At 47.9% G+C, this 14,922-nt stretch overlaps 1 protein-coding gene across 4 annotated transcripts in view; it reads left to right on the top strand.

Annotated features, from left to right (window-relative positions):
- The window catches only part of Edaradd (EDAR associated via death domain), a 48,855-nt gene extending 36,731 nt beyond the window's left edge, over positions 1-12,124 (top strand). For 2 of the 4 annotated variants that reach the window (XM_074056821.1, XM_020157467.2), the window contains exon 6: positions 5,577-12,124. In XM_074056821.1, the coding sequence (XP_073912922.1) occupies positions 5,577-5,959 (383 nt within the window). In that variant the 3' untranslated portion in view covers positions 5,960-12,124. The remainder of the gene's footprint in view (positions 1-5,576) is intronic. The other 2 variants (XM_074056823.1, XM_074056822.1) reach the window with 2 other exon arrangements.
- Positions 12,125-14,922: the final 2,798 nt, after the last annotated feature.

Here is a 14,922-nt window from a genome sequence, read left to right as displayed (position 1 = left end):
AAATATGCTTACTTCCAGCCACCGTGGGAGCCACACACAGAAAAAGACGTGAATTTGCCACTTCACCAGCATAACTGCAGAAACGTGTGACACCACTCTGCCACTTGCTGCTGGTCTTGTGGCTCCAAATCTGATAACACAGACCCCTGAGAAACTGTCATTCTATTTCAGAAGCACAATGCTTTCCTCTGTCTAAAGTCACCACCATAAAATAATTACCATTTAATTGTTTTAATTAATTCAAGGCCTCGTTGTCCTGGGGGATGCATCATTACAAGCGATCTGAGAGCTACCAGGGCCCTGGAGCTCAGGGCTGGGCAGTAAGGGTGTGGTAACAGCGCTGGAGAAGCAAGTTAAAAGGGTGCCTCCCCTGCAGGGAGACCCAGGAGCCAGCATCCGGACTGGAGCCATTTCTAGACTCAATTACTCATGACCTCTGTGACCTGACTCTTGTTCCAGTTCACAGTTACCTGTTAACTGACTGGTGTTTAGAACTGCCAGCCCCAAAAGTAAGAGTTAGATATTGGTACCACTGGGGGTTACCTGTTTCTTGGGATGGTTTTAAATAACGTCTTTAAAGGAAGAAGGGAATCCATTCATGTGTTTGGGAGTGCGGACACATTACAGACCAGGGGACCTCTTCCCCTACGCTCTGTTATTCAAGCTCAAGCGATCCTTGTGCCTCAGCCTCCCCTGGAGCAGGGAGTGAGGCTTGTGCCACCCGTGGTCAGCAGACCTGGTATTCCAGAAGAAGTGGCTGCACAGTAATCCTGGCAGCCCTCCTGACGCGGGCTCTTCTGCAGGTGCCCTCGAGACTGCGGTTTTCAACCTCGTCTGCACATTAGAAGTGTTGGGGCAACTTTTCCAAATCTCCATGCCCTGCCTGCACCCCAGACTAATTAAATAAGTGTCTTGGTGGGCGGGACGAGACCCCAAGATTTTGCAGATTACGCCCAGGTTGTAGAAGGGGGCGGGGTGGGATCCATCCCGAGACCAGAGCTGAGAACCGACTGCTTTCAAAGGCTGGTGGTTCTTATCCCTCACCCACCGCTAGCCATTGTCACGTGCTTACCATGTTCAAGGGCGTGGCTTTAATGCATTACCTTCTTAATCCTCAGAACCAGTTTGTGAGGTGGGTGTCATTATCCCCATTCAGAGAGTGACACTGGGTGTAGCCCTGGCTGCACACCTGCGCAGCACCAGCTCACGCTGGTGATCTGCCTGTACACGGCCAGCCTCTCTCCAGAGCAGCTGTCATCTTTGTGAGACCCAGTGCTAAAAACGTGTCAGGCTAGAGGTGGAGCACCTGCCTCGTAAGTTCAAGGCTCTGAGTTCAAAACCCCAGTACTCCCTGCCCCACCCCCCAAAGGTGCCTGTTAATTTCTACACAGTGCTGCACGGGCTGCCCAGAAGTTTCTGGTGAAACTTAAACGTGAATCAGGTCACTCTTCATCCACTCGACTTACTCAGCAGCTCTTTATTGAGTACCTGCTGAATTCCTGGTATACAGTGGGAATATCAGACATTGAAGTCCCTTTCTCTTGGGGGTTATATTGTGGTTGAGCGAGACTAACAATGAACACAGACCAAATCCATAGTTACCGTGGTGCTAGGGGCCTTGAGGAAGCTAAGCAGGGGTGATGGTTGTGTCCGGCAGGGGCAGGTGCTACAGAGGCTAAGAAGGGGCACCTGGGGCTGGGGGCATGACTCAAGTGATAAAGTGCTGGACTAGAAAACACAAGGCACTGAGTTCAAACCCCAGTCCTGCAAAAAGAAAGGGGGGACACCAAGAGTCCTGAGAGGGGTTGCCCTGAAAGGAGCCGCAGGGACAAAGGCCTTGAGGCAGGAGGACCATGTTTAGTGCTTTGGAGATAGACGTGGGTGGTGTGAGTTGTAGAAGAGGTGACCCAGGAGGCTTTGCAGGGTCCCCTCTCTCTCATGTACTTAAAAAAATAAATTTAGGCTGGGTGCCAGTGGCTCACACCTGTAATCCTAACTACCCAGGAGGCAGAGATCAGGAAAATTGATGTTCGAAGTCAGCCCAGGGAAATAGTTCACAAGCCCTTATCTCGAAAATATCAATTTATAAAAGGATTTTATCTCGAAAAAATCCATTTATAAAAGGGGGCAGGGGGATGGTGGAGTGGTTCAAACAGTAGAGCACCTGCCTAGCAAGTGTGAGACCCTGAGTTCAAACCCCAGTACCACCAATAGTAATAATAATAACAGTAAATCTACCGTATTCCCCCAGGCTAAACATGGCTCTCCTTCAATCCCTTGCTTAGCAAATACATTTTGAATTTCTAGGAAGCATTGGCCAGGGGATGAGGGACCAGTTCCTCATGGTTACAGTAACTGTCCTTTACCCCGTGCCTAGCACGTGAGAGCCAGGAAATCATAATCTGATTTTCCCCATTTCTGACAAAGACACTTTCGGTCTTGAGTCTCTTCCTTTTCTGAGGCATCTCCTAGTTGGTCCTTTTGTGTGTAATATTACAAGTGAGGTGTTTAGGATAGCAAGAAAATGTATTTGATAGGAAAAAAAAAAAAACTCGTTTCCCCGGTCAAGTCCTCCCGAGAGCCAATCACAGCTTGTGATTTTAAAAGGCAGCTTTAAATCCATGCCTGTTCGCAGGTCCTGTGCACTCCACTTGTCAGTGATGTTACAGAAAACACAAAAAGAAGGTATCGGCAGACCATTTTTCACCTGTGGAATGAACGCAGACTTTTTAAACTACTACTTGGTGCTGAGAAAGACAAAGTGAGATGCAAACCGTAAGGGGCTCTGGTCAGACTGTTTCTGGAAAGCGATTTTAGACACAGGCAGTAACAGCCTTTGAAGGATTGTGCTTCCTACCCCGCCGTCCATTACCAGTGAGGTGATCAAAGATGCGGTTGAACATTATAGGAACAGTCCACATTGCGTCATTAGAATTGTGAAAATTTGGAAAAACCCTAAATGCTCAAAAGTTCACCCCAAATCCATAATTATATATATTCCAGATCTTCTACATGGCGATCACATTAGTTTTTTTTTTAATTATAAAAAAAGTTAAAAGCAGGGAATTTTTGTTTTGGCGGAACTGGGGTTTGACCTCAGAGCCTCAGGCTTGCTAGGTAGGCACCACTTGAGCCACTCCCCCAGGGAACTGATCCATCTGGCTTCGTTGGAGCTCAGGTCCTGTTTGGGAAGCCAGGAAAGAAAGACAAGTGGAGTGGCAGGCAGTGAAGGCTAGGAGTTGACACTGAGGATATGGTGACCAAGCCCACGTGGACCCAGGGAACTGAAGCCTGGGTGTTTTGATGCCTGGGAGAGGGAGGAGTTTTTAAGTACTGTGGTGTTGAGTTGGAGACCGACCTGATCAGGAGGACCGTTCAGTGGTCGGTTCTGAGCCCAGGAGATCAGGTTGATCATCACTCGTGACTCACTCACGCACTCATTCAGCGAACATCATCGCTGTGCACCCAGGGCTTGCAGGTGCCTTCCTGTGGTGGGAGACACTGTGGCAGCTGTGCAGCAGTTGGGACCAGCTATGGAGAGCCTGTGGAAGGAGAAAGTACGGGGCTAGGAGCAGATCTGAGCGTCTCCTTGCAACTCCCCAGGACCTGGCTGTGAGACAGGCTGGGGCCTCAGCTATGAAACCAGAGAAGGGTGCTTTGAGGTTCTAGTGCTTAAGGACAGAGGACACTTGGGTACATTTGCAAGTAAAAAAGAGGGAGAATTAGTAGAGAGGGGTGGTTGAAGATAAGGTAGGATTGAAATGCTCAGCTCAGCAGAGAGGATTGCCACACAAAGAATTCATGCTGAGCTGAGCAAAACATTTTTTTTGTTGGTTGGTTTTTTTTTTGGTGGCACTGGGGTTTCAACTCAGAGCCTCATGCTTGCTAGGCTGGCGCTCTCCACTTGAGCCACTCCACCTGCCCTGTTTTTTTTATTTTCAGAGCTAGGGCTTGAACTCAGGACCTTGCACGTGCTAGGCAGGTGCTTTACCACTTGAGCCACTTGTGTTGTTTTGTTTTGTTGTTTTGAGACAGGGTCTTGTGAACTATTTACCTGAGGCTGACTTTGAACTTTGATTCTCCTGATCTCTGCCTCCTGCGTAGCTGGGATTACAGGTGTGAGTCACTGGCGGGCACTGGACTACAGGACATTTATTGATACATTGTTTTAATTGTCACAGAAAATGTGGGAAACAGAAACATAACCCTCCTGATGGACTCAATGGCTGTGGTGATCTTTTACACCTACTTCCATAGTGATAGTGACTTGAGTTTTTGCATAGCTTTAATCATGGGATGTGCACATCCATCGCACCTTGCATTTTCCCCTTAACCTTACAAGCATTTTCTAGGTGGTCACATAGTCTTCATACCTAGTTAAATAATATCCCATCAGGTAGTATAGTCGTTTATTTCACAGTGCCCAACCATAGACTCAAGTCTTTTTGGAAATTGATGGCATGGCCAATGCTGTCATAAAAGTGAACCTGTGTGTCCCCATTTGGGGTGATTCCCTGGGGCTGGGTTCCCTGAGCACAGTTTTCACGGCCTCCTTTTGCTGTCTTTTAATTCCTGCCGCCTCAGAATTGCTGGCTCTCAGTGTACGATCACCATGGTGACCCCACCTGTCCCAATTCCTTACTGTCCTACAGTGGGAAGCCACAGCAACCTTTATAGTAAAAGGACGTCTTCTTCACTCCCCCAGGATTTTCCAAGACTGCTTTGCCCTAAAGTAGCCTTTGACTGTTAAAACTGATGCAGGAGACAGCTGCTTCGTTGCGGTGTTTGAGGCGTAGGTGTTTGCGGTGTAGACTTAACATTTTATTGTAAAGGACCTGCCAACATCTTTCTTGCCCACCAACTTCACCCTCCCACTCGCAGCCTCCTGGTAAGCAATATAAGCCTAAGAAGCCTGGAGAGGGAGGGGCCAGCCCTCCGCCTGCTCCAGCTTCCTGCACAGCCCCGGGCTGTTGGCTCAACTTCAGAGAGAGCCATCTGGGGGAAGAGAGCACAGATAAAGGTGTAGGGATGATAAGGTGGCCAGAAATTTAGAAAGTTTTCTTACACTGTCAGTTGTCACTTGTTTACAAATATGCATCTAGAGTGGATATTCCAGTTTGAACTTTCTTAGAAGAACTTTTAAGGAATTGTGCAACTCTTAATACCCTAAAACATCATGTTTGGTGTTAAAAAACTGTTGGGGGACAGAGTTGAGGTGCTGAGTGTGGCTGGTTCCTTGAGGGCTGGATGGAGTCTGGTCCCACTGGACTAGTCTGGTCCCCAGAGCCCTCATTCTGGCCACATGGCGTTGGGGGATGCAGGGAGCCTGGGAGAGCACGGGAGACTGGCTTGATCCAGCCTTGCTCCTGCTTCCAGCAAAACAGCCACCTTTGGCTATGAAGAATAAGATTGTGTGAGTCTGAGAAATGAGTGCTCTGAGCTGCTTCCCTCAAAGGAAGCCTGTGTTGTTATGTTTACACTGATGTGATCTGCAGTTCAGCAGGACAACAAGGGACAGAAGAATGAACAGGTCGCCAGGCCCCTTGTCAACTTGGAGACTCCCTTTCTTCCTGCAGGTATCAGCAGGGAGCAGCCGTGTAAAGAAGACTGCTCTTGTCCTTCCTGCTCGCTCCGGGCCCCCACCATCAGTGACTTGCTCAATGATCAGGACTTACTGGATGTGATCAGAATAAAGCTGGACCCATGTCACCCAACGGTGAAGAACTGGAGGAATTTCGCCAGCAAATGGGGCATGCCCTACGACGAACTGTGCTTCCTGGAGCAGAGGCCGCAGAGCCCCACCCTGGAGTTCTTGCTCCGGAACAGCCAGAGGACAGTGGGCCAGCTGATGGAGCTGTGCAGGCTGTACCACAGGGCCGACGTGGAGAAGGTGCTTCGCAGGTGGGTGGACGAGGAGTGGCCCAGGCGGGGCCGTGCAGACCGCCCCACGCCCTTCTAGCCCCTCTCCCTGCACTGGGCCTCTCTGCCAGTCCCATGACCAGGGGCCACGGAGGCATGTGGACTTGTTCCTAGAAGCTAGGATGAGCACGTGCAATGGTGGGCACTGGTTTTCCCCCAAAGCTGGTGGTTTGTGGAGGGGTGGGTCCTGTTTTGGTGGCAGGTATTTGTTTGTTTGTTTTTGCACAATATTTTAATTTAATATTTGAATCTGGAATTGGAAATGAATATTTTGTAGGCTCACCTAGGGACGTTCATGCCATGATAAAAATAAAACGATCCTCTCTCTAACTACTGCTAAAGAGTTCCACGAGACCTCACACCGTCGAGGACACTAGACTCAGAGACGTCATCATACCTAGGATCCTTTGTGATCAGGGCATTTCCAGCTTATGGGAAGACAATGAGAAGTCACCCTGATTTGTCCCTTCGTTACTGTCTTTGTTATAAAGTGCTTAAGTCATAACAATATGCTGACATGGTGTGGCCATTTGCCATAGAACACAGGAGCTATCTTTCTTATTCAAATACTTTTATAATCTGTGGACTACCAACAATGTAATTGATGATTGCTTGGGATGTCAGAAAGAGTGACTAAGCATCATGAGAATAGCCTTTGACAAAGACTAGTACTCAACATGTCCTTTTGTCATCCAGGATTTTTTTTTTAATTAATATTTACTTCTTAGGTAAGGTTGACTGCCTCATTCTTGAGATAAAACTCCGTTAATCAATAAAGAAATATCACCTCGTCCATTGGTAAAATGTAACCACCTTCAGTACCTAATATCAGAGCCAAAACCAGCATCCAATGACACCATAGGGCAGGATGGCTGAGAAGGGGCCTTTGTGTTGATCCTGCATGAAGCCCTGAGTTCAAACCCCAGTACCATAAAAAAAAAAAAAAAATCAGAAAAGGATTTTAAACCAAACCAAACCTTGGTTCAAAGAATGGCTAAAATTCTTACTTGATAATTTTGGAAACAGGAAAGTGTGGGGACCTCAGGGTTTGTAATTAGAGAGGTCAGGTTTTTCTAGGCTCTTGGTGGGTAGGGAAGAAAAGAGAGACAAAAGGCAGAGCCTTGGTTTGGTTGTCAGTTCTATTTGGTTTTGGCCCTGAGTTTAGGAAGTTATGGCTTTGTGCAGTTTTAGTCTCTGATTAAAATAATCAATAAGGATGAATAACCCTAACAGAGAGATCAGAATTAATTCAGAAGAACTCAAGCCAGGTGTGGTGGTGAGGCCTGTAATTCTCAGCACTGGGGGTATGGAGACCCCATTTCAAAAACAAAATACAGACAAAGCTGGGGGCATGGTCAGGTGTAGAGCACCTGTCTAGAGTGTACAAAGCCCTGGCTTCAATCTCCAGTACAGCTCACACCTATATCCTAGCTACTCAGGAGGCAGAGATCAGGAGGATCGCAGTTCAAAGCCAGCCCAGGCAAACAGTTACTCAAGACCCTATCTCAAGAAAACTCAACACAAAAAAAGGGCTGGTGGAGTTGCTCAAGGTGGAGGCCCTGAGTTCAAGCCCCAGAACTGAAGAAAAAAAAAAATTAAAAGTGTACTTTCTAAGCCAGCATTCTCCTCCCCCCACTAGCAAGGACAGTGGTTGTCAGGTTATCATCAGGTTGCTAATAAATAAAGTCAGTTTCCCCAGCAAATGTAAAGGCTAAGTAGCAAAACCTACAAAAGGGCAACTTACTCATGGCTTCTGATTCGTGTTGATCACCCCTGCTTAACTTCCCCGGTCAGATTATCAGATTATCAGATACTGGAAGTATTTGAAGTAACAGTAAGAAAACGTAGACATTTTAAAAGTAGACTCTGTTACCTAGTGTTCAGTGAGGCAGTGGTTAAGTGCATCTTGTCGCCCGATCCAGGCTCTGACAGAACCGTCCCAGGTCCCAGCCTTCCATTGCACTGCACTTTCATCAGGCTGCTGGTGACACCATCTCATTTCTTAGGCCAGGAGTCTCCGTGGCAAATGAGAAAGGGCTTTTGGCCTTGGCTTTTGACAGCTGAAGGAATTGGAGCTGGAGAAGCTGAGGTGACTGGGTGTTGGTGGTCCCTGCCTGAGCATCCATGTCACACTCCTGTACCCACCATCCCCAGAAGGAAGGAGTGGTGGACTGGGAGGCTCCAGAAAGCCCCTTCCTCCCACCATCTCACCCAGGCAGACTTGTCACCTCAGCCCAATCCTGGCCAGCACAGCCTGCGATCAGGCAGAGGCAGAGTGGGGGTGGGTGAGGGAAACCCTTCTCAGTCCCCTTTCTCCAGCCTGCTCCTCCCTCCTCCCACCTCTGGGCTGCCTCTCCCTCAAACAGAAAAGAAGGAAGATCAGGTGGGACACGACCCCCCCCATCATTCCTGGGGAGGGGAGCCTGTTGAGGGGACGCTTATTTCCAGAGACCCCTCACCTGGGCCTGACAAAGGGCAGTAGTGCAGCAGGATGAAGGACAGCCTAAGGAGGGACCAACTAGCCCCTGCCCCTGCCGCATTCCTGGGCCCCATCCTGGTCCCCTGTTCTACTCAGAGTCACAGGGCCACACTTGGTGGCTTGGAACAGCAACTGAGGAGGTGGTTTTCAACTCCCTCCAAGGGGCCACAGCAGAAAACAAACAAACAAACACTTAAAAGCTTTAAATCTGGAAAATGTGATAAAGAATTTCCCATGAAACCTCACAGTTCACAGTTATACAATAATGGCTTTATCAGATTCAAGTGCTGTCGGTCGTCAACTTCAGAAGTACAAGTGTTCGTGGCTGACCTGGGGAAATGGGTCCCCATGACCACTGCTTCTGTGGGGATGTTCCAGTACTCCAACCTTAAACTTCCAGTATCAAACTGATTGTAAATTGAACTTGGGACTGGAGTTTGAACTCAGGGCTTTGTGCTTGCAAAGCAGGTGCTCTACTGTTGGAGTCACACCTCCAGTCCATTTTGCTCTGGTTATTTTGGAGAGGGGATCTCAAGAACTACTTACCCTGGCTGGCCGTCAGCTATAATCCTCCCGATCTCAGCTCCCAAATAGCTAGGATTACAGGTGTGAGCCACCAGCACCAGGCTGAACTTAACCTTTCTTAAGTTGGATCAAAAATGTCAAGCAAGGGACTGGGGGTGTGGCTCAAGTGGTAGAGCACCTGCCTGGCAAGCACAAGGCCCTGAGTTCAAACCCCAGTACTGAAAAAAAAAAAAAGAATGAAAAAAGAAAAAGAAGTCAAACAAGCCAGATGGGTGCCAGATGGGTGCTATACACCTGTGATCCGAGCATTCAGCAGGCAGAGGTAGGGGGATCCTGAGTTCAAGGCCTAAGCTACATAGCAAGATCCTATCGCAAAACCTAAAAAAAAAAAGTGAACCAAAGCATAGCACTGAGGTAAGCCAAAAACAGACAAAGTCGAGGATGCCCCTTTGTGTTTAATTCAGGAACAATAGACAAATGTCGCCACAGTACAACACCCCCTCCTGTCTCCATCTGGTGTCGTTACTGCCAGAGTCCTGGTCACTAATCATTTCTGCCCATGGATTTATCACCATCTCATCATTGCCATGGCTACGAAGACTTTTCACATCTTTATAGCTTTTTTAAAAATTCCTATTATAATTGCATAGGGAAGTACCAGAGTGAAAGTGATGTTTTTAATAGGGAAATTGATATAAATATCCTGTTTCAATATGACTACCATTATCACACACATTGGTTTCTGCATTGATTAGCATTTATTTTGTGAGTTTTTTTTTTTTTTTAATTTTCAGGGGCATGACTTTAGCAGAGAGAAAAGTAACTGAAGGATTTTTTTAAATTAAACTTCATTTGGACTGATTTTGGCTAAATGTAGGCTGACTTTGATCTGTGTTGCATACTGACAGACAAAACAGTAATTGTGAACTGAAAATACAAGTGTAAGTCAATTGTGGACTAACCAACAGTTTAACATTAATTCGTAGTAAATAGGTACTGTGTCAGCACTAAAATGCTGGTACTCTACAAGAGCAAGACAGGAAAGGAAGTTACTTTCTCACTAACTGATTGAATAATTACTAAAAGCTAAGTCATTATCAATACGTTCGAGCTTTGGTCACCACTCTGTCCTGTGCATCCATGTTCAGTTGACCCTGCTGTAAACCCAGCTGCTTGGGATGAGGTGCTGTTGCTGTTGGAATGATGACATTTCTGTAGTTAGGATCCAGGAGACAATGAGGTCTAGCCAATATGCATCTACCTTGGTTGCAGTAGCCAAGAACCACACAGAAAGAAAGGGCAAGCAAAGACACACATACCTTAGACAGACAGACAGACACACACACACACAGGCACGCACAAACAGAAGGGAGAAAGAAGACAAAACTAAGACGTGGTATTTAAAATGGTAAGATTTTAAATCATTCGGGTTCATATTGTGCTACTATTTCAGATAAGCTGTAGGAAGGAGTCACCTATTTTTGTGGCACTAAAAAAACTTATGCAAGAAGTGTGTGGTGATGGATCACGCAGCTCCCCGCTCTTCCTGAATGGTCATCGTGCGTGGTGCTGCCCCTTGCTGGAGGGTACAGCCTTCACCACATCCTTTCTGATGCAGGCTGGGCCCCGCCTTTGCTGTGCGGGGTTGTAAGTTGGGACCCTTCCATGAGCCCGGCTAAGAGAGAAGTGTGCGGTTGCTTCACACTTGGCACCGGCGGGCAGAATGAGGGCAGCAAAGCTGAGATGCGCTGTGTCCAGCACTGCCCGCCACTCAGCTCAGAAGAGCCAGCTCTGGGATTCAGCTGTGAGCTCTCAGGTGACTTCTCCGTGTGGATTTAGGATGAGCTGTTTGTGGACATTCCGTCTCTTCCCCTCTTCCCTTTCAATTTAGCACCCGAGGAAGTGTGACCAAGCAGGAAGTGTGACCGGCAGCGGCTGTGATGCCAAATGTTCAAGGGACTGATGAGGCCTAGTTACAGCAAACGCTGAACCCTCTTCTGTGAGCTGTGCGTTGACCAGCAAGATTAGTAACTAAGGCCCAGCAGATTTCCTCTTCTAGTCCTGTCCTTTTAGTGTTTTGGTGTAAAGAACAGAAATCTACTTTCTCATGGTTGGAGAGGCTAGAAGGCCCAGGTCAAGGTGGTTTCACACGCCCACGTGAGCCAAGGCCATGCCTTCCCAGGCCTCTTCTCTGTGTGCACACACCGTTCTCATTTCCTTTTGAGCGGCCCCTCTTCCCTGTCCTCGGGTTCTTTTCGCCTCTGCCCTCCTGTTTTAGAATTTTTCTCCCGTTTGGGTTCACGGCGTTGCTTTAGAGTCACTCTCTTATCCCTCAAACCGCTTTTCCCGCGTGTGCTGACGGCCTTTCCTGTGTGCCACTGTTTCCAGTGCTTCCTTTTTTTTACATACAAGTGCAGAAGCAATTTGTTGGCTTGAACTTCATCACGAATGATGCCTTGGGCCAAATAATGTCAAGCCGTTCTTTTCTTTGTAATTGACATTCCCGGATGTGCCCCTGTCCACGCAGTGCCAAGCAACATTTGCCCCATTGATTCCCTGGCATCTACCAGGACCTTCAGACTCCGCCCCTGGAACCCTGTGCACAGGGTGGTGAGTGGTGAGGTGAGTCTCGCCTCTGTTGTGATTAGAGGCTCATGGCCACCGCTCTGGCCACTCTGGGCCATGGGCTGAGCCTACTGGAGCCCCAGGGCTGGTGGACATGGTACCCAAGGGTGCCTGCCTCCTACATGGAAAGACCATGGCAAAGCATGGCCTGTTCTCTTCCTTCCCACGGCTGCAGAGGGGCACGGGTCTGGGAGCCATGTGTTGAGGCACGCCCCGGGGAGTCAGCTCCAGGTGAATCAGAGATCAAAGGAATGGACCGTGCAACTTGAAATGATGGAGTTGATCGACCCTCTTGGAAGTATAATTGGGCAGCTTTTCAACACTTCTGTCTTAAGTGACAGCCACTGTCCTCTGCAGCACATCCTTGGAAGCTTATGGTGACATTTTAGCCAATGAAGGTGATACTTTGCTACTGTTAGACTGACCCTGTGATGCTCTGTCTAAATATCTTTGTGCTGTACTCAAGCTTCCTACGTTTTGATAGCCTGTACAATTGTGTTTTTTCATATAAATAAGGAAAGACTGTGTTTAACTGTAATAATGGGTGCTACAAAATTAAAGATTGATGCCAACTGCTATTACTCTTTGGTGCATTTGTGTCGGTTCCTGCACCATTGGTGACTCACGTGTTCTGTTGGTCAGTCTTCAATCATTTGAGCTCCTGGTGGTTTCTAAATGTGTCCTGGATGCTGGAAATGTATCAGGGTCCCACTTCACGGAGCCCAAGGACTGGGGAGAGCCATAGACAAGGAGAGACAGGACTGTAGAGAGTAGGGTTGTGTGTTTGATTGGCCTGGATGTGTAGCATAAATGGATCAAGTGGATCACTAGATGCAGAGGGTATAGACTGATGACAAGTTAAGTTGTGATAATAGTTGCCTGCCAATCACAGTTCCTTAATGAAGAAAAATCTTTAATCTTCAAAAATATGTTGAAAGGGGTGGGGGAGGGGTTGTCTCATCCTTTTCTTCCCCTTCACACTCCTCTTGAAAGAGTTGTCTGGTGGGTGGGTGAGGAGAGGGAGGGGTGGGGAGAGGGAGGGGTGGGGTGGAGGGGGGAGAAAATGGCCCAAACAATGTATGCACATGTGAGTAAATGAATAAAATAAAAAAAGAAAGTATGAATTTCCAAAAAGGCAAAAAGAAAAGAAAGAAGTTGTCTCTCTTCTGTCTCAAGCTATTCACTTCCTGTTGGGGTCTGTGGTGAAAAGCCACACCCAGCCACACACCCTGTGTACAAGAGAGCTGGACTTGCTTCCTGCGCCTCTGGTGTCCACTCCTCACAAAACAGCACCACAGAGAAGGCTCCCGTGGGCCCGAGAGGCTTGTGAGGTAGAATCCAGGCCAAGGCTGCTGCTCGGTGGCTCTGGGCATGTCCAGGCCGTGGAAGTCACCCCTGCAGGACCTCCAGAGGGAGCCAGGCAGAACAAACCATTCCGAAATCAAGACAGATTTACTACTGGAAAGAAGTAAGATTTCAAACACAGCGTAGTGGATGTTTCTAGACTCTCCCCCCCGTGCTTTGAGGCACACCCCTCAAACTTTGAGAACCCTCCAAGAAACAACACACCTCTAACACACTGGGACCCCAAAGTGAGGAAGCACACTCCTTTGCTGGGTCACGGGCCATCAGTGAAGCTTTGGCACATTGCTTGGATGACCACCAGCAGAGAAGGACCGTGAATAGCAAAGTGGGGAGGATCTAAGCCCACAGCCTGCAGAATTCACTCCCGTGCTCAGAGGAGAAGCACCTTACCCAGACAAGCCCCAGAAATCCGTAGGGCAGGCATGCAGGTGACACTCCAAGGACTTCCAGGAAGCCACTTCTGGCCTGAGGGGACTCAGTGTTGGCTTCGTGTCTGCAGGTGGAAGTGAAGAACCCTGGAGATTTTCCTTCCTGCTGCATTGAACATGCAAACTCACTCCTCTCTTGGCTTCTGAAACAACATTCTCTAGGTTCTTGTCTGCTTATCTGGTTTTCTTTCTTGTCTCCTTCGTAGGCCCCTTTCTTCCTGACTCGCTGAGCGGTGGTGGCCCTCAGTGTTGTGTTTCTTTATACCTTACCCTTCCATTGCTAGTCCATCCTCTAGCTTCAATTCTATCTCTACACTGATAACTGATGTCATTTCTCAGCCCTGATCACCTCTTCTGCTGTCTGGACATGTGTGCCACCTTCCCATCAAACAGGAGTCCCATGTACTTCAGACATCTGGAATGGTGGTACTGGGATTTGAACTCAGGATTTCACATTACCCACCTTGATGAAGAGTTCCCTTTTCAGGGTTGGAGGCATGGCTTAAGTGGTAGAGCACCTGCCTAGTAAGCAGGAAGCCCTGACTTCAAACCCCAGTACCACTACCAAAAAAAAAAAAAAAGTGTGCCCATTCCAGCAAGAAACCAGGGGCTCAAGCTTGGCATTGTACCCCTGTCTATGACCACATCCTGTTGGCAAATCCTGTGGACCAGTCACCATCCCTGACCAGTTCGTGGCCTCATCTCCTCTTGCCTGGCTACTGCATGATTGGAACTGTTCCCCACCCCATTTCCTTTTACAGCCCACCTCATTCCACAGTTCATCATTTCTACATCTGCTAGAGTGAACAGAAATCAAAATCAAGTCATTCCCTGCTTCACCTCCCTGAGCGCCACACCTTCCCATCATGGCCAAATAAAACAGCCATGCCTGTAACCAAGGGAGACTTTTTTTTTTTTTTTTTCCCTCCAGGGACGTGATATATGTGTCTGTCCTGAAAACATTATCATAGCTTCACTCAGGCCATAGTTATGAACCCTCCTTGTCACTGTTAAGCCTGATCACAGTTCAAATGCACAAAGTAAAGTTCAAGTTAGAAACAGTTTAAAAACCCAGGCTAGGTTAGCACACTCTGCTAGCAGCAAAATTCTGTGCAGGTTCCTGGTGGATTTATTTTTACTTCCATTCATGGAAACAAAAAGTCCTTTTGTATACCCCTTAATGGAAAACACACGGGACATTGTTTTACCTGTTCCCAGCAAAACAACTTAGCTCAGAACAAGCAGGATAACTGTCTAGATAATGTTTGACTCCAGGTTAACACTTAAGTACCTGATGAGAAAGATTCAGGAGAAGGGGCAGATCCACTGGGAAGTTTCCAAGAGCATCATTCCTGTCGATGCTGGAGAGCAAGCCCAGTGCCAGCCCCCAAAGAACTGGTCCCTTGTGACCGGAACTGTTCTCTTCCACATCCACTTCAGAGAACAGCATCCCACACCAGTGTCACAGGACCTCCCATCACTGTGTCTTCCCAAAAGGGCTGTAGTAATCAGCTTCTGGCCAGCCTGGTAAGGTGTCCCCAATCACAGCTAACAGAGGCTGTTTGCAAAACGCATGTTAAC

The sequence above is a fragment of the Castor canadensis genome, chromosome 15, assembly GCF_047511655.1.
Source record: "Castor canadensis chromosome 15, mCasCan1.hap1v2, whole genome shotgun sequence".
Classification (NCBI taxonomy): Eukaryota; Metazoa; Chordata; class Mammalia; order Rodentia; family Castoridae; genus Castor; species Castor canadensis.
The sequence above is the reverse complement of the archived record's forward strand: the minus strand, read 5'-3'. Positions and strand labels throughout refer to the sequence as shown.